Source organism: Phoenix dactylifera, chromosome 16 (assembly GCF_009389715.1).
Source record: "Phoenix dactylifera cultivar Barhee BC4 chromosome 16, palm_55x_up_171113_PBpolish2nd_filt_p, whole genome shotgun sequence".
Taxonomy (NCBI): Eukaryota; Viridiplantae; Streptophyta; class Magnoliopsida; order Arecales; family Arecaceae; genus Phoenix; species Phoenix dactylifera.
The window spans coordinates 8,763,478-8,781,758 of record NC_052407.1 but is presented as its reverse complement, the minus strand read 5'-3'; the positions used below and the strand labels follow the sequence as shown (position 1 = coordinate 8,781,758).

At 38.1% G+C, this 18,281-nt stretch overlaps 2 protein-coding genes across 2 annotated transcripts; both read right to left on the bottom strand.

Moving 5' to 3' along the window:
- Nucleotides 1-954: 954 nt before the first annotated feature.
- Nucleotides 955-6,167, bottom strand: LOC108510689 (cytochrome P450 81Q32-like). The gene is made up of 2 exons (XM_039114439.1): nucleotides 5,208-6,167; nucleotides 955-1,735 (listed from the first exon to the last, which is right to left on the bottom strand). The coding sequence occupies exons 1-2, from the start codon at nucleotides 6,120-6,122 to the stop codon at nucleotides 1,121-1,123; spliced, it is 1,530 nt and encodes a 509-aa protein (XP_038970367.1). The 5' UTR covers nucleotides 6,123-6,167; the 3' UTR covers nucleotides 955-1,120.
- A 5,756-nt stretch (nucleotides 6,168-11,923) lies between these two features.
- Nucleotides 11,924-15,375, bottom strand: LOC103700913 (cytochrome P450 81Q32-like). Its single transcript, XM_039114438.1, has 2 exons — nucleotides 14,386-15,375; nucleotides 11,924-12,735 (listed from the first exon to the last, which is right to left on the bottom strand). Exons 1-2 carry the CDS (start codon nucleotides 15,358-15,360, stop codon nucleotides 12,118-12,120), a joined length of 1,593 nt encoding a protein of 530 aa, XP_038970366.1. The 5' UTR covers nucleotides 15,361-15,375; the 3' UTR covers nucleotides 11,924-12,117.
- Nucleotides 15,376-18,281: the final 2,906 nt, after the last annotated feature.

The following is an 18,281-nucleotide window of genomic DNA, read 5'->3' as shown; positions in this document are numbered from 1 at the left end:
ATAAAATCTTCATTTGAAGAGCTCATATTGATGTCCATGGGGGCTAATGCTGCAAATAGGTCGGGTTAACCCGTGGCACAACCCATTTGGGAGGACCCATAGGGTCGGATCAGGTTCTAAAATTAGATTCGTTCTATTTTTTGGATAGGGTCTGAGTTTACTGAATTCAGACCCGACCCGATCCATTTAATTTTTGGGCAATTTTGGGTTTCCTACCCAAGGTGTTAGCACTAAGTTTATTGATTGTATGCATTCAAATTTGAACTATCCAAGTAGCACTAGGTTGATTGACCGTATACGTTCAAATTTGACCTATCCAAGTTAAAGTGTGAATTTTTTAAATAAGTTGGTTAAGACTGTTGGATGCTATATATTCTTTTGAGGTGAGCTTTCAAGTCTACTTCCGCAGCAGGGAATTGGTATTCGAAATGCCTTGGTGGTACCAACGCACTGCAAGTAGTAGTATCTCTAGTATCGTACCCTCACTCGAAACCCTTGACATAAGGCATCTGGCCATCAGATAGATAAAGATCTAGAATGAAAATTAACAAGAGAATAAGACATAAGAAAGGTCTCCTAGAATAGAAATCTCTAATTCCATATAAATTTGTAAAATCATAATTTGTTGTTTCAAAATTTAAAAACACATTACAATCCATCTATCTTTGTTCGCTTATAAAAGATGCTAACTAGCATAAGTTTTATTAATTAATCTGCTAGCTTTGAACATCATCAGCAAATCGGCAACCGAAGTATAAAAGTTCTTAGATAGTTTCTCTTAGTATCTCCAAAATAGAAAAAGAGCTTTCTAATGCTAACAAGTATGAAATTCCATATCTGTTTGGATTTCTATTCGCAAGAGTCTGGACATCCGCTGTTCTCTTCGCAAGAGAGAGTGTAAACTGTGTTCAAAAAGAAAGAAGAAAAGTAAATTTACATAGTTTCTGGGCTAGATAAGTTTAAATCAGGAACTACGTGCATACCAATCAAGACAGAAAGTACCAATATCTCCTATTCAGACTTATACATAGTCACTATCAAAATACTTATCTAAAAGATTTCAATCGAACTGTCAACTAGTATTGATAGCTAATTCTTGATTAAATCATGCAGAAATGATTCAGAGTTTCTTGAGAGTATCCAGCATGCTTTGGCGTGGCCGATACATGGCCTCTAGAGGAATAGCCTTGGGCAGAGTTAGACCCGAGCCTTCTGTCATGTCCACCTCTTCCTTTCCAGTTCTTTCCCACTCAAAGCACTGGATCAAGGCTCCTAATGCTAGGCCAACCACCCTCACTGCAAGGCCTTCACCCGGGCACCTTCTCCTTCCCATCCCAAAGGGGATCATCAACTTCCCTTCCCCTTTCCCACCCTCAAATCTTTCTGGCATGAACCTTGTAGGCTCCTCCCATACCTTGGGGTCCCTGTGAATTGAGTATGCATTGACTAGCAGCATCATTCCGCATGGAATATGAAAGCCTCCCACACTGCACTCTTGGGATGATTCATGAGGCAGTAGGAGTGGGGCAGCTGGGTACAACCGAAGAGTTTCAGTGATGACGCACTGGAGGTATGGAAGGTTAGAAAAATCCGCCTCCTCCAGCAGGCGACCTTTTCCTACACGGGCATCTATCTCTTCCCTGGCCTTTTTCAGTGCCTGTGGGTTGTTAAGTAGGAGAGACAAGGTCCATTCAACTGTATCAGATGAAGTATCTGTGCCTGCTGCTAATAAACCCTGTCAAAGAAAAGTGCTGCATTGTGAATTTGAGTGACAATTTTTAGCATGATAGTTTGGATGTAAAATAAACTGCTATATAATTGGGTCGAATTTAACTTGGCTGCAATATTAATGGACATTCGTTGTAGATAAAGAGAAACTAAAAGCCAATGTAGGCTTGGCACGTTCTCACAGTTGAAGTGAGAACTTAGAGAACAAATTAGTTCAGCAAGAAGATGCCCAATTGTTCTCCATATTGATTTAGAGAAAGCTTATGCCGAGAAAAGTGATTTGGAGAATTTTAGGAAGAAAAGGTGCACATAAATGATATACAAAAATAATTAAGAATATGTAGGTTAGGTATTAACAAGTGTTGGGTGTTGGTGTGGTACAACAAAAATTTTTCCAGTCACTACATATTTACATCAAGAATCAACAACTATTTCTCAGATTTTCAGATTAAAACATGAATATCAAGCAAATGGCGGCGTGAGGAGATTTGTGCAGTATGCCATTGGTCTATCGTCGGAATTTGAAGAAGATAAGATCGAGTTCAGTTGCTTTGAACCTTTAAGAACTTTTGAGATCACATAATACTACTTAAATTTGTCGTAAATCTACCCTAGAGAAAAATAAAGCAGATAATAATATACATCAATTTTTTTGTTCTAAGAAGTGTTTTTTGCTCTCATTACAAATTTTCTTTTATACATCTTATCTTCTCATGCAGTTCCAAGTAGTGGTTAGTTATTCCCCACTTGCCCCCTATGTTGTCTCTAACTGACCATATCTTCAAACATACGATAGACAGATTTTTTCCGCCTAAATCTATCATTGAATTTTGAAGATATCCAATCCATTCGTTGGGTGCATTCATCATATAACCAATTTGGCTCAACAAGCCCATTGGACCACATATGTGAGCAAATATACGGTGCAAACAGCAACAAACCTATTATTTTGTATACTGATCAAAGATGAACTCACGTCTAATATTCAAGAAGATAGACCATGATCTATGTTATTTGTAGACAATGTGGCTTTTGTTGATGAAAATAAAATTAGATTAAATACTAAATTAACATTATGGAGGAAAATTTGAGAAAATAATGGTTTAAAAATTATATATAAAGATAGAGTATGCGAAATAGAAATTTAATGAGAATAAAATGAAGGTATAACAACAATTAAAATTGATATACAGGAGATACTATAGAGTGACCAATTTTATTTTCTAAGATTTATTATAAAAAATAATAGGAAGATGGATGAAAATATATGTAATAGAATTAGAGCATATTGGATAGCATGAAAAGATATATTTGGAATATTATAAAATATGCCCATACTTTGGAAATTTAAGAAAGAAATCAATAGAATCGTGACAAGGCTTGCAATATTGTATGGCTCCAAGTACTAGGTAATAAAAAAAAGAAATTAAGTGGGACAGAGAAGTACATGAAAGCAAATAAGAAATAGGAGCCGCAGCCTCTCACAGTCAAGCCGCAGCTGCAGCACCTTGCTGCAGCCGCAGTCTAGCCGCAAAGGCAGCCCGTAGCTTGCAGTTAAGCCGCGGCTTAGGGGGCTGCAGTCACAGCTGCGCGAGCAGTTACCGTTGGGCCCCGAACCTTTGTTCGAGCATCGAATCTGTTGCGCTCCAGTATTTTTCCTCGAATCTGCTTTCGCTTGATTCAAACCCGCGGCGTTCTCGGAGTTTTTCAGAAAAGGTTTGTTTGCTCCCCGCAACCTTCCTTTTTTTTATTGCTGGTATATATCGACGGCTGAAGATAATTCATCAGAAACCTATTCTTAAACTCTGACACCTATGAAATTCTTTTTCTTCTTCTAGAGGCTTAATTTGTCTTGCAGAATGTAAGAAAGGAAAAGGGTTGTGAGGAAGAACACGGAAAAATCGTAAGCAACATCAAAGGTGGTCCTGGACAAAAATAGTTGGTAAATATGTATCAATAAATAGACCCAAGATAGTTTTTGGAGAACTATATAATTATAATTTAAAAAAATTACAAAGACACTTTCAAATTTGGTCCAGTTACACTTAGATCTTAAAAATTTAAAAAATTTCAATTAGCCACCAAAATTTTATTTTCATTGCAATACAGCCTAGCTATTATCTATCTTGATATTCACACCGTTAATATAGTAAGAAGAAAGATAAAAATATTCTTAATTTAGAGAGATAAGATCATGGCCTTCATGCAATCCTGAAGTGCTCTATCCTCTATCATTTACCCACATGCACAGATCTCAAAGTACTCCATCTTTTATCATCCATCTCCGCACAGATCTCTAAGCACTCTATCCTCCATCATCTATCTGTTTACACAAATTTCAAAGCACTTCATCCTCTATTATCCATCCACTTCCATATATCTCAAAGCACTCAATGTATCATCCATTCACATATATAGATCTCAAAGCGCTTTGTCCTCTATCATCCATCCTTTTGCACAGATCTTAAAGCGCTATATCCTCTATCATTCATCAGCCTACATAGATCTTAAAAGGCTTCATCTCTTATCATGCATCTGTCTACACAGCTCCTAAAGCACTCCATCCTTTATCATCCATTCACGTGCCCAGATTTTAAAACACTATATTTCTCTATCATTCATCCTCCTACACTGATCTCAAAGTGCTTCATCCTCTATCATCCATCTGCCTACATAGATTTCAAAGCACTCCATTTTCTATCATTTATCTACTTGCACAAATCTCAATTTATTTCATCCTCTGTTATTCATCCGTTTGCATAGATCTCCAAGCATTATGTCCTTTATCATTCATGATCATGCATAGATCTTAAAACATTCTATCCTTTAACATTCATCTGACTGCAGGGATCTCAAAGCAATTAATCTTTTATCATCCATCTACCTCCAAAGATCTTAAAGCGCTTTATTTATGTGACTCTTGTTCCTCTTCCTTTCAATTTGCTAAAAGTCTTTTGCTAAATTAGTGGGAATGATAGTTTTGAAATTTTACAAAAAAATAGTTATTGAGAGATCCCAATATGATAATATTTTATAATGAAGATAGATTGCTAGGCCACGTTATAATAAATTTAAAATTTTGGTGGCTAATCAATATTTTTAAATTTTTGAAACCTAAGCATAAATGATTCAACCTGAGAAGCAGAACCTGGAAAGTAGCTATATAAGTTTTTTTATAATTATAATAGATTATGATTAAAAAAATTTAACCCACCGGCCAAATAATTAATTTGGGAAATGGCGGTGGATGTGGGATCATGTGCCACGTCAACTCATGCTAGTAAGTGGGAGCCACAGCCACCCGCGATTAATGGATCCTTGCATCACACTTCTGAAGTGGAAAAACGACAAGGAACCGTTCTTTATCCCACAATTGCAGCAAATGGTGACATCTAAATCGGACTGGACTTATTTTATAGATTTGGATCCACAAAGACCAAAAAAATGGATAGATATCTGGACAAGGCAGGACAACTTACCACGCCAAGAGATTTGATCATCTGGTCGGTGTAGTACTCGGGATCCGTCTTCTGTAGCGATAGCAATACACCCATCATGGTCTTCTTCTCCACCCCTTCATCCTTGCTTTTGCTCCTATGCTCATCTATCAGTCTCTGCATGAACTCATCCCTTCCGTTCTGCACCGTCACCAACCTCTTGTTAACTCCCTGGTAATCAACCCACCTCAGCACCGGAAAGAAGTCGCCAAGATTTGATGCTCCGATCAAGGAGGCACCTTCCTCGACTAACTCCCTGAAACGTCTCGCCTCCTCGGAGACCCCACCCTCCCCTTCCTCCTCCCCGTAGTACCTCTTCCCTGTGATCATCCTCATGAGCACGTTCAGGGAAAGTGCGAACAGCCTTGACTTGAGCTCCACCTTCGAAAAGCCCTCCGCCGAGGAGGCCTTCCAGTCTCGAAAGAGCTGTCTAACCGTGGCCTGGACCTCGTCGGCTCGGATATCGGACAAGGATTGGAGGCGGTGGGTGGAGAGGAGCTCGACGGTGGTGATGCGGCGAAGGTTGCGCCAGTGGGGCCCATAGCTAGCGCCGCCGAGGGAGGTGTAGTTGTAGCTTATCGGCTTCAAGGACGGGAGGCGAGGACGGTTGGCGAATGTGATGTCGTTCTTAGTGAGGCACTCGTCGACGGCGGAAGGGGAGGAGACGACGAGGACTAGGCGGGAGCCGAAGTGGAGGCGGAGGATGGGACCGTGGAGGTCGGAGAGCCGGGCGAGGGTGAGGTGGAGGGGTTTCTTGAATAGATGGAGGTGGCCGAGGAAGGGGAGGGAGGGAGGGCTCGGTGGGAGGTTCTTCTTCTTCTTGGAGAAGAAGAGGAGTTTGATGACGAAGAGGATGAGAAGGGAAAGGAAGAGGGGGATGTAGGAGACTGTTTCCATGGTGGAGATAATTACAATGGCACCGACTGGGTGAGGAAGAGCCCCAGCCACTGACGGGATTTATGTACATACACCCAAATGCATGTACGACAAAAAAAAAAAAAAAAAAAACGAGAGAGAAGGACCGGGTTGCACTCGAGCGAATTCGACTACATTCTAATTTAACAATAAACACCACACATTGTTGGATGCAACATATTACCTTCAAATTACTTGCTTACCAAAAAATTTATATAACTCAAAGACATCTAACCTATACATCGAACGGTCCAAAAATAGATAACCTAAATAACACTATAAGCCACTAAGGTGGTAGCTCTATGAAACTGGATCTTACTTCTAACTAAGTTATTCCGAGTTTGAAACGTGCGGGCGCCGATTAAATTGTGGAAACCGGATGCTTTCCTGTTCGGACGCGTGGTTTGGAAGGACTTATTGGTCCGCTGGTAGCCTCGGTGATGCTAGGTGTAACGTATTCACACAGAAGGTAACCATGCCGAAGCCCATAGGAATAACGAGCCGGGTCCACGAATAGGGAGGGTATGAGTAAAATCGGCCGGCGTGCCCAATACACGGTCATTTCTGCCCTAATGGAATATTCTCCTGGCGGGATGGGAGCCCAGTAGGAATTGCTATGCGGGGGTGAGTCTGTCCTTTCCTCCCCCTTCCCTTTTTCCTCAGCAAAAGAAAAAAAAAAAATATATATATATATATATATATATATATATATATAATTTTTATTATTTGATGTATAATTTAAAAAAATAAATTATATAATTTTTAGTATATAAATATGTAGTTTGAAGATAGTAAATTATATTCAATAATTTAGTTGATCTATATAAAATTTTTATTATGTAATTTAGATTTAAATAGTTTTGGACGTTGATCCGCGCGTCTAGTTAAATTCATTGCGCTCTCTCTGTATGAATACTAATGTCAGCTGTGTTGTCGGGATGTTTCTGTTTTTACCAATCGTCCAGGAGTAATCTACCCATCACGTATTAGATTCGGTGGGGATATTGCCAAGGAAGCATGGGACAATTTGTATGGGCAAACGTCAGCGCTGGTTCTAGCAAACAAACGTTAGCGCTGACGCGAGCTGACGAGGACTCATGCGTTACCTGCTTGATTGTGTAATAGATTAATGTCTGTGGACGAGCCAGGCCAGGCAAGGAAAAGCTGATGGGACTTTAATTTCTATCCATATTTGAAATGCTGATAGCTATCGATCTAATAATTAGACGACAAAATCATTCCAGGTATGCACTATTTTCTTTTTTAATCCAAGTGGAGCTTTTCTTGGGCAGCTTTTGCCCATCTTGATCGGCTGCAGGAACGTCCGAAACACTGCGTGGGATCGGTGTTAGCCAAGACCTGCCACCAAATCACTGATTCGCACTGATGATCTTTATCATTTTACTTGCCATATATTTCTCTGTCTTTTAATTATGCATAATTGCACTTTTTAACATGCATAATTATAAATTTTTATGCAAGCAATATAAACGTAGCATCCATCTATATATTGAGCTTAAACCACAAAGTATAATCCAAAGTAATTTAACTAATTTTATATTTTTTAAAAATAATCACATCATTCCTATATAGATTCAATTTACTGGAGCGGTTGCATTTTCTTTTGAGAAATTCGAAAACAAATCTAAGTGCAATTTGGAGAGTTTCTATAGAATAGCACAATAGAACGGTATGCCGTTCTTCTTTGCATAATGTAACATGCTAAACTTTCAATGCGCAAACCTAAATTTAAAGTGTGCTGCAGATTCTTAATAATCCTTTCATGGCTACAGCTTTCTCCAACCAAATAAAGCTGCTTCCCCTAATACAAATTAGCATCCTATGGATTTTCTAGTTAGGGGGACATGTACTTATTTCAACATAATTGCTAACCGACTGTCACCCATGGTTCGCATTGTCGAAAGTTGGATGTGGTTTTTGGTGAAGGGTTGTTAAGCTTGTTGAGGGTGTGGCACTGGACTACAGGAACTAGTTTTCTCTGTTTATTCTATGTAATTTGGTATGATGTGTTTTTTTTTTGTGTGTGTCTTGGAGGGAGGGAGCATGGAATGACATCCATTTTGCTGTGAAAGAATAACATGTTTATTTTTTATTTTTTTTTGGAAGAATGGCATGTCAATTTGACACAAAACCCTGACATAAGAATAAGTAAATAATCAAAGAAGAGTTGGGTAGATAAATTTACTTTCTTTTTAACATATAAATCAGCAAGCTCAGCTGACTTTACATAAGTTACAATTTTGGCATCAGAACATACTTGAATAAAAAGATAAGGAGATATATATGTATGTACACACACAGAGAGATATATGCACAGGGAGATAAAATCCAAAAGTCTAAGACCAATATAAGTTCAGAATTGGCTTCATATGAAGGTTGTAATTCCGGGATCTGAATATAATCAAATAATGGAGCTAGCTAGCGATCTACAAATAATGTTACATAGGAAGCTAAAACTAATTCTCTGAACATATAAATAGGCAGCTTAAGCTAACTTTCAAATAAAAGTCATAATTTAGGGATCGGAACAAAATTAGTTTAGGATAATTTTAATTATAGTCTAAAACCGATTTTGTCTTTGGTCCACAAGTTTAGCTAACTTTGCATGAAGAATTTTTTGCGTCTATACCCTCCAAAATATACAAAATTGTATGAATACCCTCGAAAAATTGCTATTTATATGGATACCCTTATCAAATACTATGTTTACATATATACCCTTCTTTTTCTTTCTTTTTTATATATACTATCTAATACCTTTTAAAAAATAAATGATTTAAATTTGAAACAACTAAAATACCCTTACAAATAGATGCGCAAAAAAAAAAAAAAAAAATCTTTATAAGGATCTCATATTACACATGCAAATAGCAACTTTGCAAGAGTATTCATCAAATTATGCATACTTAGGAGAATATACACTTAAAAAAATTTAATAAAAAATGATCAAAATTTAGTAAAGATAATTCAATTGTTCTTAATAAAAAAAAGTGGCAAAAAAATATGAATATTATAATATCACATAATCACATGTTAATATCAACTCTTCTAGAATGAATCATATTACTTTTACAAAATTCTCGCCTCAAAAACAAACAAAAACTTAACATGTACAAATCACTAAAAATATTTTACTAATCTAAGCATGTATAATTAATTTAAATTTGATATATTTTAATCTTTTAAAAATATTAAAAATATATAGATGTTACAGATTCAATAATGATAATTATATCAAAATTAAATAGAGAATAGTATTACCAAAATGATCAACTAATATCCAACTTGATTGAGTCATTATCTTAAAAAAAAATTAACAATGTGATTAAATCTTTTTTTGATTTGTCGATCCAACTGAATCATAAAAGACTTAACAAGTTCTAGCCGAGTCTTGATTTTTTTTTGTAATAGATTTTTTGAATGTATATTCTTCTAAATATGAAAAATTGCATGAGTATTCTCATAAAGTTGCTATCTGCGTGTATACCCTTATAGCTTTTTTTTCATATCTATCCATAAGGATATTTCAGTTATTTTAGTTTTAAGCCATTTATTTTTTAACAATGTTGGATGGTACAGGTACATATAAAAAAAAGGACACATGCAAATAAAAATTTTATGAGGGTATTCATACAATTTCATATACTTAGGAGGGTATATATGCAAAAACTTCTTATATAAAAGCGACAACTTAGGATTCTGGATATGGTTAGATGTAAATTTAGTAAGTTATAGATAACTTCGCTATATTGTCAAACAAAAAATAGATATTTTTAGCAGTAAGTTGATATTGAAAAATTTTGTCCTTTCTTAGAAGTTAAAACCCGAGGAGGCATGTGTTTATCTCAAATTAGCTATGTATTGGAAGATCTTGGATGCTTATACAAGGTTAACGGGCTACTTTTTGAGTGAGAGGTCGTAAATCTTACAAATAGTATCGTAAAGAAACTCGGTCTAAGATTCCTATGGACCAAAGGATATTGCAGAATGGATTCTTTTAGATCTGACTATAGACCAATCATAGTAATTAGTGACCGGATTTTAATTTTAATTTGTCATTTGTTCGTTTATTTGATGAGGATGCCAAAGCTTCAATGGGAAGAGTATCAGGCTCGGTACAAAGTGTGTGTTCAGACTTACATCGACTATGTATCGGGAGATAAAAATCTTTACTATCCCAGGAATATATTAATGATACGATAGCAGTGGAAGGAAAAGAGGACAAAGAATTTAGCCATTTAGAGAAACCTCTTTTCAATCAATCATGATAAAAATAGGGATGTAGCAAATCCCCTTTGAGAGTGATTTAGTATCCTTTTTTTCATGGCTCTCTGATCCATAAGTTTTTCCAATTGCACCAATTTATGCTGTTGATTTGCTTCATTTCTTTCCACCTTCCATTATTTTGTAAGACTTATCCATGAATAATTTATCCTTACGATCAGATAAGCTCTTAGTCCACATATAAGTCTACGACTTATAGGCTAAGGGTAGAAATAAATTTCTCATCTTAAAGCCATTGAGGTTCAAAGGAGATTCATCTCTCTCTTTGCTTCCCCTGTATTCTCCTTCATGTTTGTGAACTGAAAGCTTAGCATGTTATGTTCTGCAAAGGAGAATAGCATATAGTTGCATTATGTAGAAACCCTTCGAATTGCACTTAGATTTGCTTTCAATTTTCTAAAAAGGAAAATAAAATTGCTCCAGTAAATTAAATTTATATTGGAATGATGTGATTATTTTCAAAAAAAAAAAACTAGTTAATTTTTTTTATATATATATACTTTGGGGTTTAAGCTCAGTATGTAGATGGATACTACACTTATATTGCATGTATAAAATAGATAGCCTGTCAAACATAGAAAAATAAATATAAAAAATTATAATTATTCATATTAAAATGTGCAGTTAAAAGACATGGAAATATATAGTAAATAAATGATAAAGATCATCCAGTAAACACCTTTCAGCTCAGTCTGAGTCAATGTGGAAGTCAGTGATTAGCTAAACGGTAAGTAGGTCTTGAATAACATCACGACTCCATGTGGTGTTTCGGATTATTTTTTCCAGCCCGCCAAGATGGACAAAGCTACATAAGACAAGCTCCACTTGGATGAAAAAAAAACTTAATTTGTCTTGTCATGACTTCATCGCCTATTTAATTAGATTTGTAGCTGTCACCATTGCAAACTTGGATAGAGATTAAATTGTCCCATTGCTTTCAATCTTTTCCTTGCATATAGTCCTACATCACGAGCCATCTCCATAAGGGCTATGGCCATGCCTCTTTCGGAAGAAGGTAAATGATTTGAATACTAAACCTCCTCGATTCCACTCTGCCGTGATGCCCTTCACGGCTTCACCTTGTAAAACCTAGTTAATTCCTCAAAACTCCAATCTCCAAAAGATATCCTTCAATAACTTGATATTGATGTTTCCAGGAAGCGGTTTTTGACTGATTTTCTATTTACCAGACTGGAAAATTTTAGTAGTATCCCTCTAATCTATTTAAGTTTATTAATTAACCTTAAATAATTCAAATTTCCATGCACAAGACTCTTTCTCAATGAGAATTTAGAATTTTTAAGTTTCCATATGAGACATTAGTAAGCTTGGTGGTATGCTTTTTTTTATTTAATTCTATATTTCTTTGACATTTCAATTGGTTTTTGCTCAGTAGATTGACGTCGGACAACTAGCTGCAACTTGTGCTGTTTGCTGAAGTCAACACACTATATTTCTTTCCAGAGGGAATAAGATTATCTGTCAATAGTAAATGATTCGCGTGATAGCCTACGGGGCTGACCATATATCCAAAGAAGAAATCTGACAAAGTAGATCTGCATCCGGCTAAACCGAACACTAGTTATTGAAGGAGCTACACACAGAGTCGAACTACTACCAAACGGATCTTACTAGATCCTCTTGGATTACATACCAAGCGTGCAGAAACGACTCAGAATTTCTCGAGAGTATCCAGCATGATTTGGCGTGGCCGATACATGGCCTCTAGAGGAATAGCCTTGGGCATAGATAGACCCGAGCCTTCTGCCATGTCCACCTCCTCCTTTCCAGTTCTTTCCCACTCAAAGCACTGGATCAAGGCTCCCAATACTAGGCCAACCACCCTCATTCCAAGGCCTTCACCAGGGCACCTTCTCCTTCCCATCCCAAAGGGGATCATCAACTTCCCTTCCCCTTTCCCACCCTCAAATCTTTCCGGCATGAACCTTGCAGGCTCCTCCCATACCTTGGGGTCCCTGTTAACTGAGTATGCATTGACCAGCAGCATCGTTCCGCGTGGAATATGAAAACCTCCCACGTTGCACTCTTGGGATGATTCATGAGGCAGCATGAGTGGGACTACTGGGTACAACCGAAGAGTTTCGGTGATGACGTACTGGAGGTAAGGAAGATTGGAGAGATCTGATTCCTCCAGCAGGCGGTCATGATTTGCTACTTGAGCGTCAATCTCGTCCCTCACCTTCTTCAACGCTTCAGGATTGTTGAGGAGGAGAGTCATCGCCCACTCAGCTGTGTCAGGTGAAGTACTTGTGCCTGCTGCTAATAAACCCTGTTATAGAAAAAATGCTGCATGGATGAGCTTGAGTGATTCTTGGGAATCATGCGAGCTTGGCTTGCAGATTTTTTTTTTTTTTTTGCATCCTTTAATTGAATTTAGGTCTGCAAGTGGCTGCCACAGTAACTATATATGCACTGTGGCACACAGAAATCAGAAAAGCCCCAATGTGGATGTGAGAATTTCTCTTGTTGAGGTGTATGACATTAAATTCTAGGTGGATTACTTGTTTTTGGTGTGAGGGATGCTCTGTTTTGGAGCTCATTTTTGGATGTTCAAGGCATTGCTCATGATGCACGAAGTGGTACTAGAATGACACAGAATCTCAGTAAAAAAAAAAGAGTCAAAACTAGTTGGTTTGTAGTTTTTTCATTTGAGAATTTTATTTTGGAATAGCTCACTGATAGCACATTTTGTCCCCCAGCAAAAAAATTCTCAGATAAAGTTGATATTTAACATTTTGATTGCTTTATTCACTATTGAACTGTGTGGTTGATGTAAGATACAGCTGCAAGTTGACGAAGAACTGTTATATCGAGCAGCTTAGCATTTTAGTGTGCGATTCATATGTAAAACTCCCATAAAAGAGATGAAGAGTTGATGCATAGCTATCGTTTTTTTTTTTCTGCACATTAATTGTACGAAGTTGGACAAAGCCTAGACTAATATGATTTCCCTTTTAACGAGAAAAAAATAAAAGAAGTTAAACACCATCCATTAACTTTGTTGAACATCATTGCTCATCTTTATGCTATTAGAAACTTCTTCAACAGATCTAGTTATTTTGGATTTTTGGAGTGAGGTTAGAGCATGAGACGAGCTGGACGCCATATCCCCTGTATCTTGAAGAACTATATTATTTTTTTTTTTTTTGGCTACAGTATAAGTTAATGTGGAATAAAGGCTATAGAGAACCCTTTTTTATCTACTGTTTTGATCTACCAATATATGCTTTAGAGTTTGAACTAAACTGAATACATCAAGGACTTTTGTCATGTTTTTGGTACTTAGAGAAGATTTTTTTTTCTTTTTTTGGCTTGAGTCTTTTCCCTGCTTCAATCTTTTTTATTTTATGTGAGAAGGTAAGGACAAGCCATTTTACACATGGCAGTGTATGTGGATTTTGTTGGACAGTTGGACTAGTTACAGGCTCTTGTTTAAAATAAAAAAGGGAAAATAATTTTTTTTTTTAAAAAAAAACTCATGCTACTGAGCACTGGAAACCATGACGATGGATGTTTGTATCGACGAAGTTTTGGGAACCCACGAGACTTACTGCACTGACGCCTAACCGGAGGCGGTACATAAAACACAAATATAGAAAAGAGCAAAAAAGTAAAAAAAAATAAATTCTACTAATCTATTTGTAATATATGAATGAAAAAGAATAAGGTCTTTAGATTTATTTACTTCGTCGAAAAGAGGGTAAAGTTTTCTGAATCTTTTTTTTTAGTTATTTTCGTTAAGTTCAAACCTGACAGGAGTAATATTCTATGACTAATAATTATTTAGTTTGAAATCGATTTATTTACTATCTATTATTTGGCCGGACACCACAAACACTGTTCCTTCTCTAGATTTGGATGCTCAAGATCAAAAATTGATGGAATTAAAGAATCTAACAAGGCAGCGGGGAAAACTTACTAAACCAAGTGCTTTGATCACTTCGTCGGTGTAGTACCCGGGATCCGTCTCCTGTAGCGATAGCATCACACCCATCATACTCTTTTTCTCCACCCCTTCCTCCTTGCCTTCCCTCCTATGCATGTCAATAAGCCTCTGCATCAATTCATCCCTTCCTTTTCGGTACCTCGCCAACTTCTTGCTAGCTCCTTGGTAATCGACCCATCGCAGCACTGGCAAGAAGTCAGCCAGATTCGATGCTCCGATCGCCGGCTCCGCCTCCTCCGCGTACTTCCGGTACCGCCTCACCTCCTCGGAGATCCCCGCCTTTTCTTCCTCCTCCCCGTAGAACCTCTTCCCTGCGATCATCCGCATGATCACGTTCAAAGATAGAGCGCTCATCCTCGACTTCAGCTCCACTCTCGCGAACCCATCCGTCGCTTTCGTGGCCTGCCAGTCCCGAACGAGTTGGCGCACCATGGCCTGGACCTCTCCGCTGCGAATACCGGATAAGGCGTTGAGGCGATGTGTGGAGAGGACCTCGACGGTGGCGATGCGGCGGAGGTTGCGCCAATGGGGTCCATAGTTGGCTACAGCAAGGGAGGTGTAGTTGTAGCTCAGGAGTTTCAGGGAGGGAAGCCGGGGACGGTTGGCGAAGGCGATGTCGTGCTTCGAGAGGCACTCTTCAGTGGCAGAAGGGGAGGAGACGACGAGGACCGGGCGGGAACCGAAGCGGAGGAGGAGGACGGGACCGTGGCGGTCGGAGAGGCTGGCGAGGGTGCGGTGGAGGGGCTTCTTAAGTAGATGGAGGTGACCGATGAAGGGGAGGGAGGGAGGGCTTGGTGGGAGGTTCCTCGTGTTCTTGGAGAAGAAGAGGAGTTTGACGAAGAGGAGGAGAGCTAAAGATAGGGAGATGTAGGAGATGGTTTCCATGGCGGAGGTAGCAATTGTGGGGCTAAGAAAGACGCTATTGAAGCTACCGACGGAGATAATCATCGGCTCTGTTTGTCGGCACTTTATAGTTGATGGAAATAAAATATAATATCCTGAAATTGAATTGTCCGGATCCTCCGAAGTTTCCAAGCAATACAAAGAACCTGGTCATCTGGCCCGGGCATCACATGCTTTGCATATCTATAAAATATAATATATAAATATAATAAAATTATCTTAACAATAAATTTAAATTTATTAAATATTTTAAGTAATCTAGTGTGCTCCTTCAAATTCTACGGTCAATTATAGATCAGACTCTAATAATAATAATAATAATAAATAATAAGCTACATCAGTCTAATTAAAGGCGAAACACTGCAGAGTGGACCAGAGCATATTAATGGATAACAAATCAGATATAATAACATAAGCAAACTTTCATTCTTATTAAATATTAAAGATTAATATATTTTTTTTTCAAAGTATACTTTTCAAACCAGTACTAGGTCTAACATTTGGTATGGCTATATAATCTAGTGGTATGCATCTGATAGCAAATTATAAATAATAGATGTCGCCCGAATACCACTATTTTGATCACTAGTAGTGCATGTCAAAATTAGCTTTTCAAATTACAAGTTGATGGGGTTAACGTATAAGCCCTATTGGCGGGGTAGATTAGATTATAGCTATGCTGAATATATAGATACAAAATTATTTTTATAAGCTACCGAATCTTTTCGTAAATAGGTTGTATGTTCAAAATAACTTATCTTCAGAAATATAAAATACAGATTTAATTCTTAAAGATAAACATAGCTTGCTTGACCATTTAAGCAAGCAAAAATAGAAATTATAAAAACTATTTATCAAACAATATAAACTATAAGTTTTTAAAAAAATTTAGAAAATATGTGAAGCGCTAGGTCATTTATCTTGTAGATGCCATCAATTCGATAATCTAATCACCTCTCTAAGATTTCTCAGAACCAAATAATCCAAAAACCACATGCATGTATCGAGTCGTTGACATACTAATATTTCTAAAAAGCCCTTGGCCTGCGGCACGGCCGTCGATCACGTTCTGGCGAATATATTACTTTTCTTTTATTGCAAACGTAAGCAGAGATGCAAGTTGATAAGGACTGCTTACCTATTTGATTTTTATTACCGTGGACTGGGATAAGCGTGTTCAAACCGGGGGAAGAGTCATGGCAGCTTTTTAATTTCTGTCATATGTTTAGATTGCTAAATTGCTTCTTTTTTTTATAAGAGCTAAATTGCTTTCAATGCAGCTAGGCAAAATGGCAAACTAAAGTGGTGCAGACTTGTTTAGAATTCTCATCGCTTTCGACATAATTAGGTATAAGGCAAACTAAAGTGATGCAATTTTTTCTAATAAATTAGTGGATGCCAGCTGGGTTGGCTGATAAAGTCATCAAATTTGGTGGTGTTTGCAAATCCCTTTTCCATTTTAAAGAACTAAAAATAACAAAGCAATTTGGATGGTGACTGCAAAACCCATTTTCCATTTAAGAAAAAAAATAAAAATAATTATGAGTGGTCTAGATGTGCACCTGACTTGTTGACCGTGGGCTTGCAGCACCTCGAATTTAATTTTTATAATGCAAATGCACAACCTGCGGGGATCATGTTTTCCTGATTTCTTGATTTTTGTAATATCCAACTTAATTGAGTCATGATCTTAAAAAAAAAATTAATAATGTGGTTAAATCTTTTTTTGATTTGTCGATCCAACTGAATCATAAAACACTTAACAAGTTCTAGCCGAGTTTTGATTTTTTTTTTTTAATAGATTTTTTGAATGTGTATCCTTCTAAATATGAAAAATTGCATTAGTATTCTCATAAAGTTGCTATCTGCGTGTATACCCTTATAGCTTTTTTCATATCTACCCATAAGGATATTTCAGTCATTTTAGTTTTAAGCTATTTATTTTTTAGCAATGTTGGATGGTAGAGGTACATATCAAAAAAAGGACGCATGCAAATAAAAATTTTATGAGGATATTCATACAATTTCATATATCTAGGAGGGTATATATGCAAAAAATTCTTATATAAAAGCCACTGTTGCTGGAAATTGGACCCAGGGGCGACGATCGGCTGAGAAGGAGGAGCTCCGGTGCTAGAACGGTAGGAGAAGGCGGTCCGTCGGCGAGCGGCGTCCTCCGGAAGACCTGCAAGAAGCCGGTGGCCGGGGTTTCCGGCGCCGGCCCTCCGATGCTTAAGTTAGAGAGGGGGCTTAATGGAGAAGAAAGGAGATGTCTTTCTTTTAGGTTTCAGAGTCCAACCCCTTCTAAGATGGAGGGGTTCCCCTTTTATAGAGGGGCATTGTATTACCTGTGAAGTGACGGGGCAATCGTTTTTTTTCCCGATTGAACATGATCATGTGCATTAATATAGTGTTGTAGGAGATCAGACCGGAGTCAGTGAGCCATCGTGGCTGATTGGACGTGGCGGAGTAGTTCAACTGCCTGCCGTGAAGGCTTGAGATCCGTAGATAACATGCGCATTGATTGTCGAGTGAACCGGAGATCAGCAGAGGCCATACGCTTTAATGGTTGAATGAACTGAAGATCAGCAGAGGCCATACGTTTTAATGGTTGAGTGAATCGGAGATTAGCACAGGCCATGCGCATTAATTGTAGACAGCGAAGCAGGGTATGATCTCCGGTTGATCTACGGAAGGGTGTGACGTTAGTAGGTGAGTGGTGAGGTTGGGCTTTTGAAGCTAGGCTCCCGAAGGAGATTAGACCGAGGTCGAATGCTCTGACGGGGCGTCTCGGAGTCCAGCATTTGGTCGGGCGCCGAGCTGAGCTAGTCGCCTTTAGGTCGGGCGCCTCCCAGTCGGGCGCCCGCTGGTCGGGCGCCCGCAGGTCGTTCTGAGATAACTTAGTTTTTCCCCTAATACTACCCCCGACTTCCTAGTGCGAGCCGCTTGCGAGCTCGGACGTGGGA

Excerpts from the sequence above, each read along its gene's own strand:
- LOC108510689 (XM_039114439.1), bottom strand. The coding sequence starts at position 6,122 with ATGGAAACAGTCTCCTACATCCCCCTCTTCCTTTCCCTTCTCATCCTC. Across the intron at positions 1,736-5,207 it reads TGATCAAATCTCTTGGCGTG|GGTTTATTAGCAGCAGGCAC; the intron begins GTAAGTTGTCCT and ends TTTCTTTGACAG.
- LOC103700913 (XM_039114438.1), bottom strand. The coding sequence starts at position 15,360 with ATGATTATCTCCGTCGGTAGCTTCAATAGCGTCTTTCTTAGCCCCACA. Across the intron at positions 12,736-14,385 it reads TGATCAAAGCACTTGGTTTA|GGTTTATTAGCAGCAGGCAC; the intron begins GTAAGTTTTCCC and ends TTTCTATAACAG.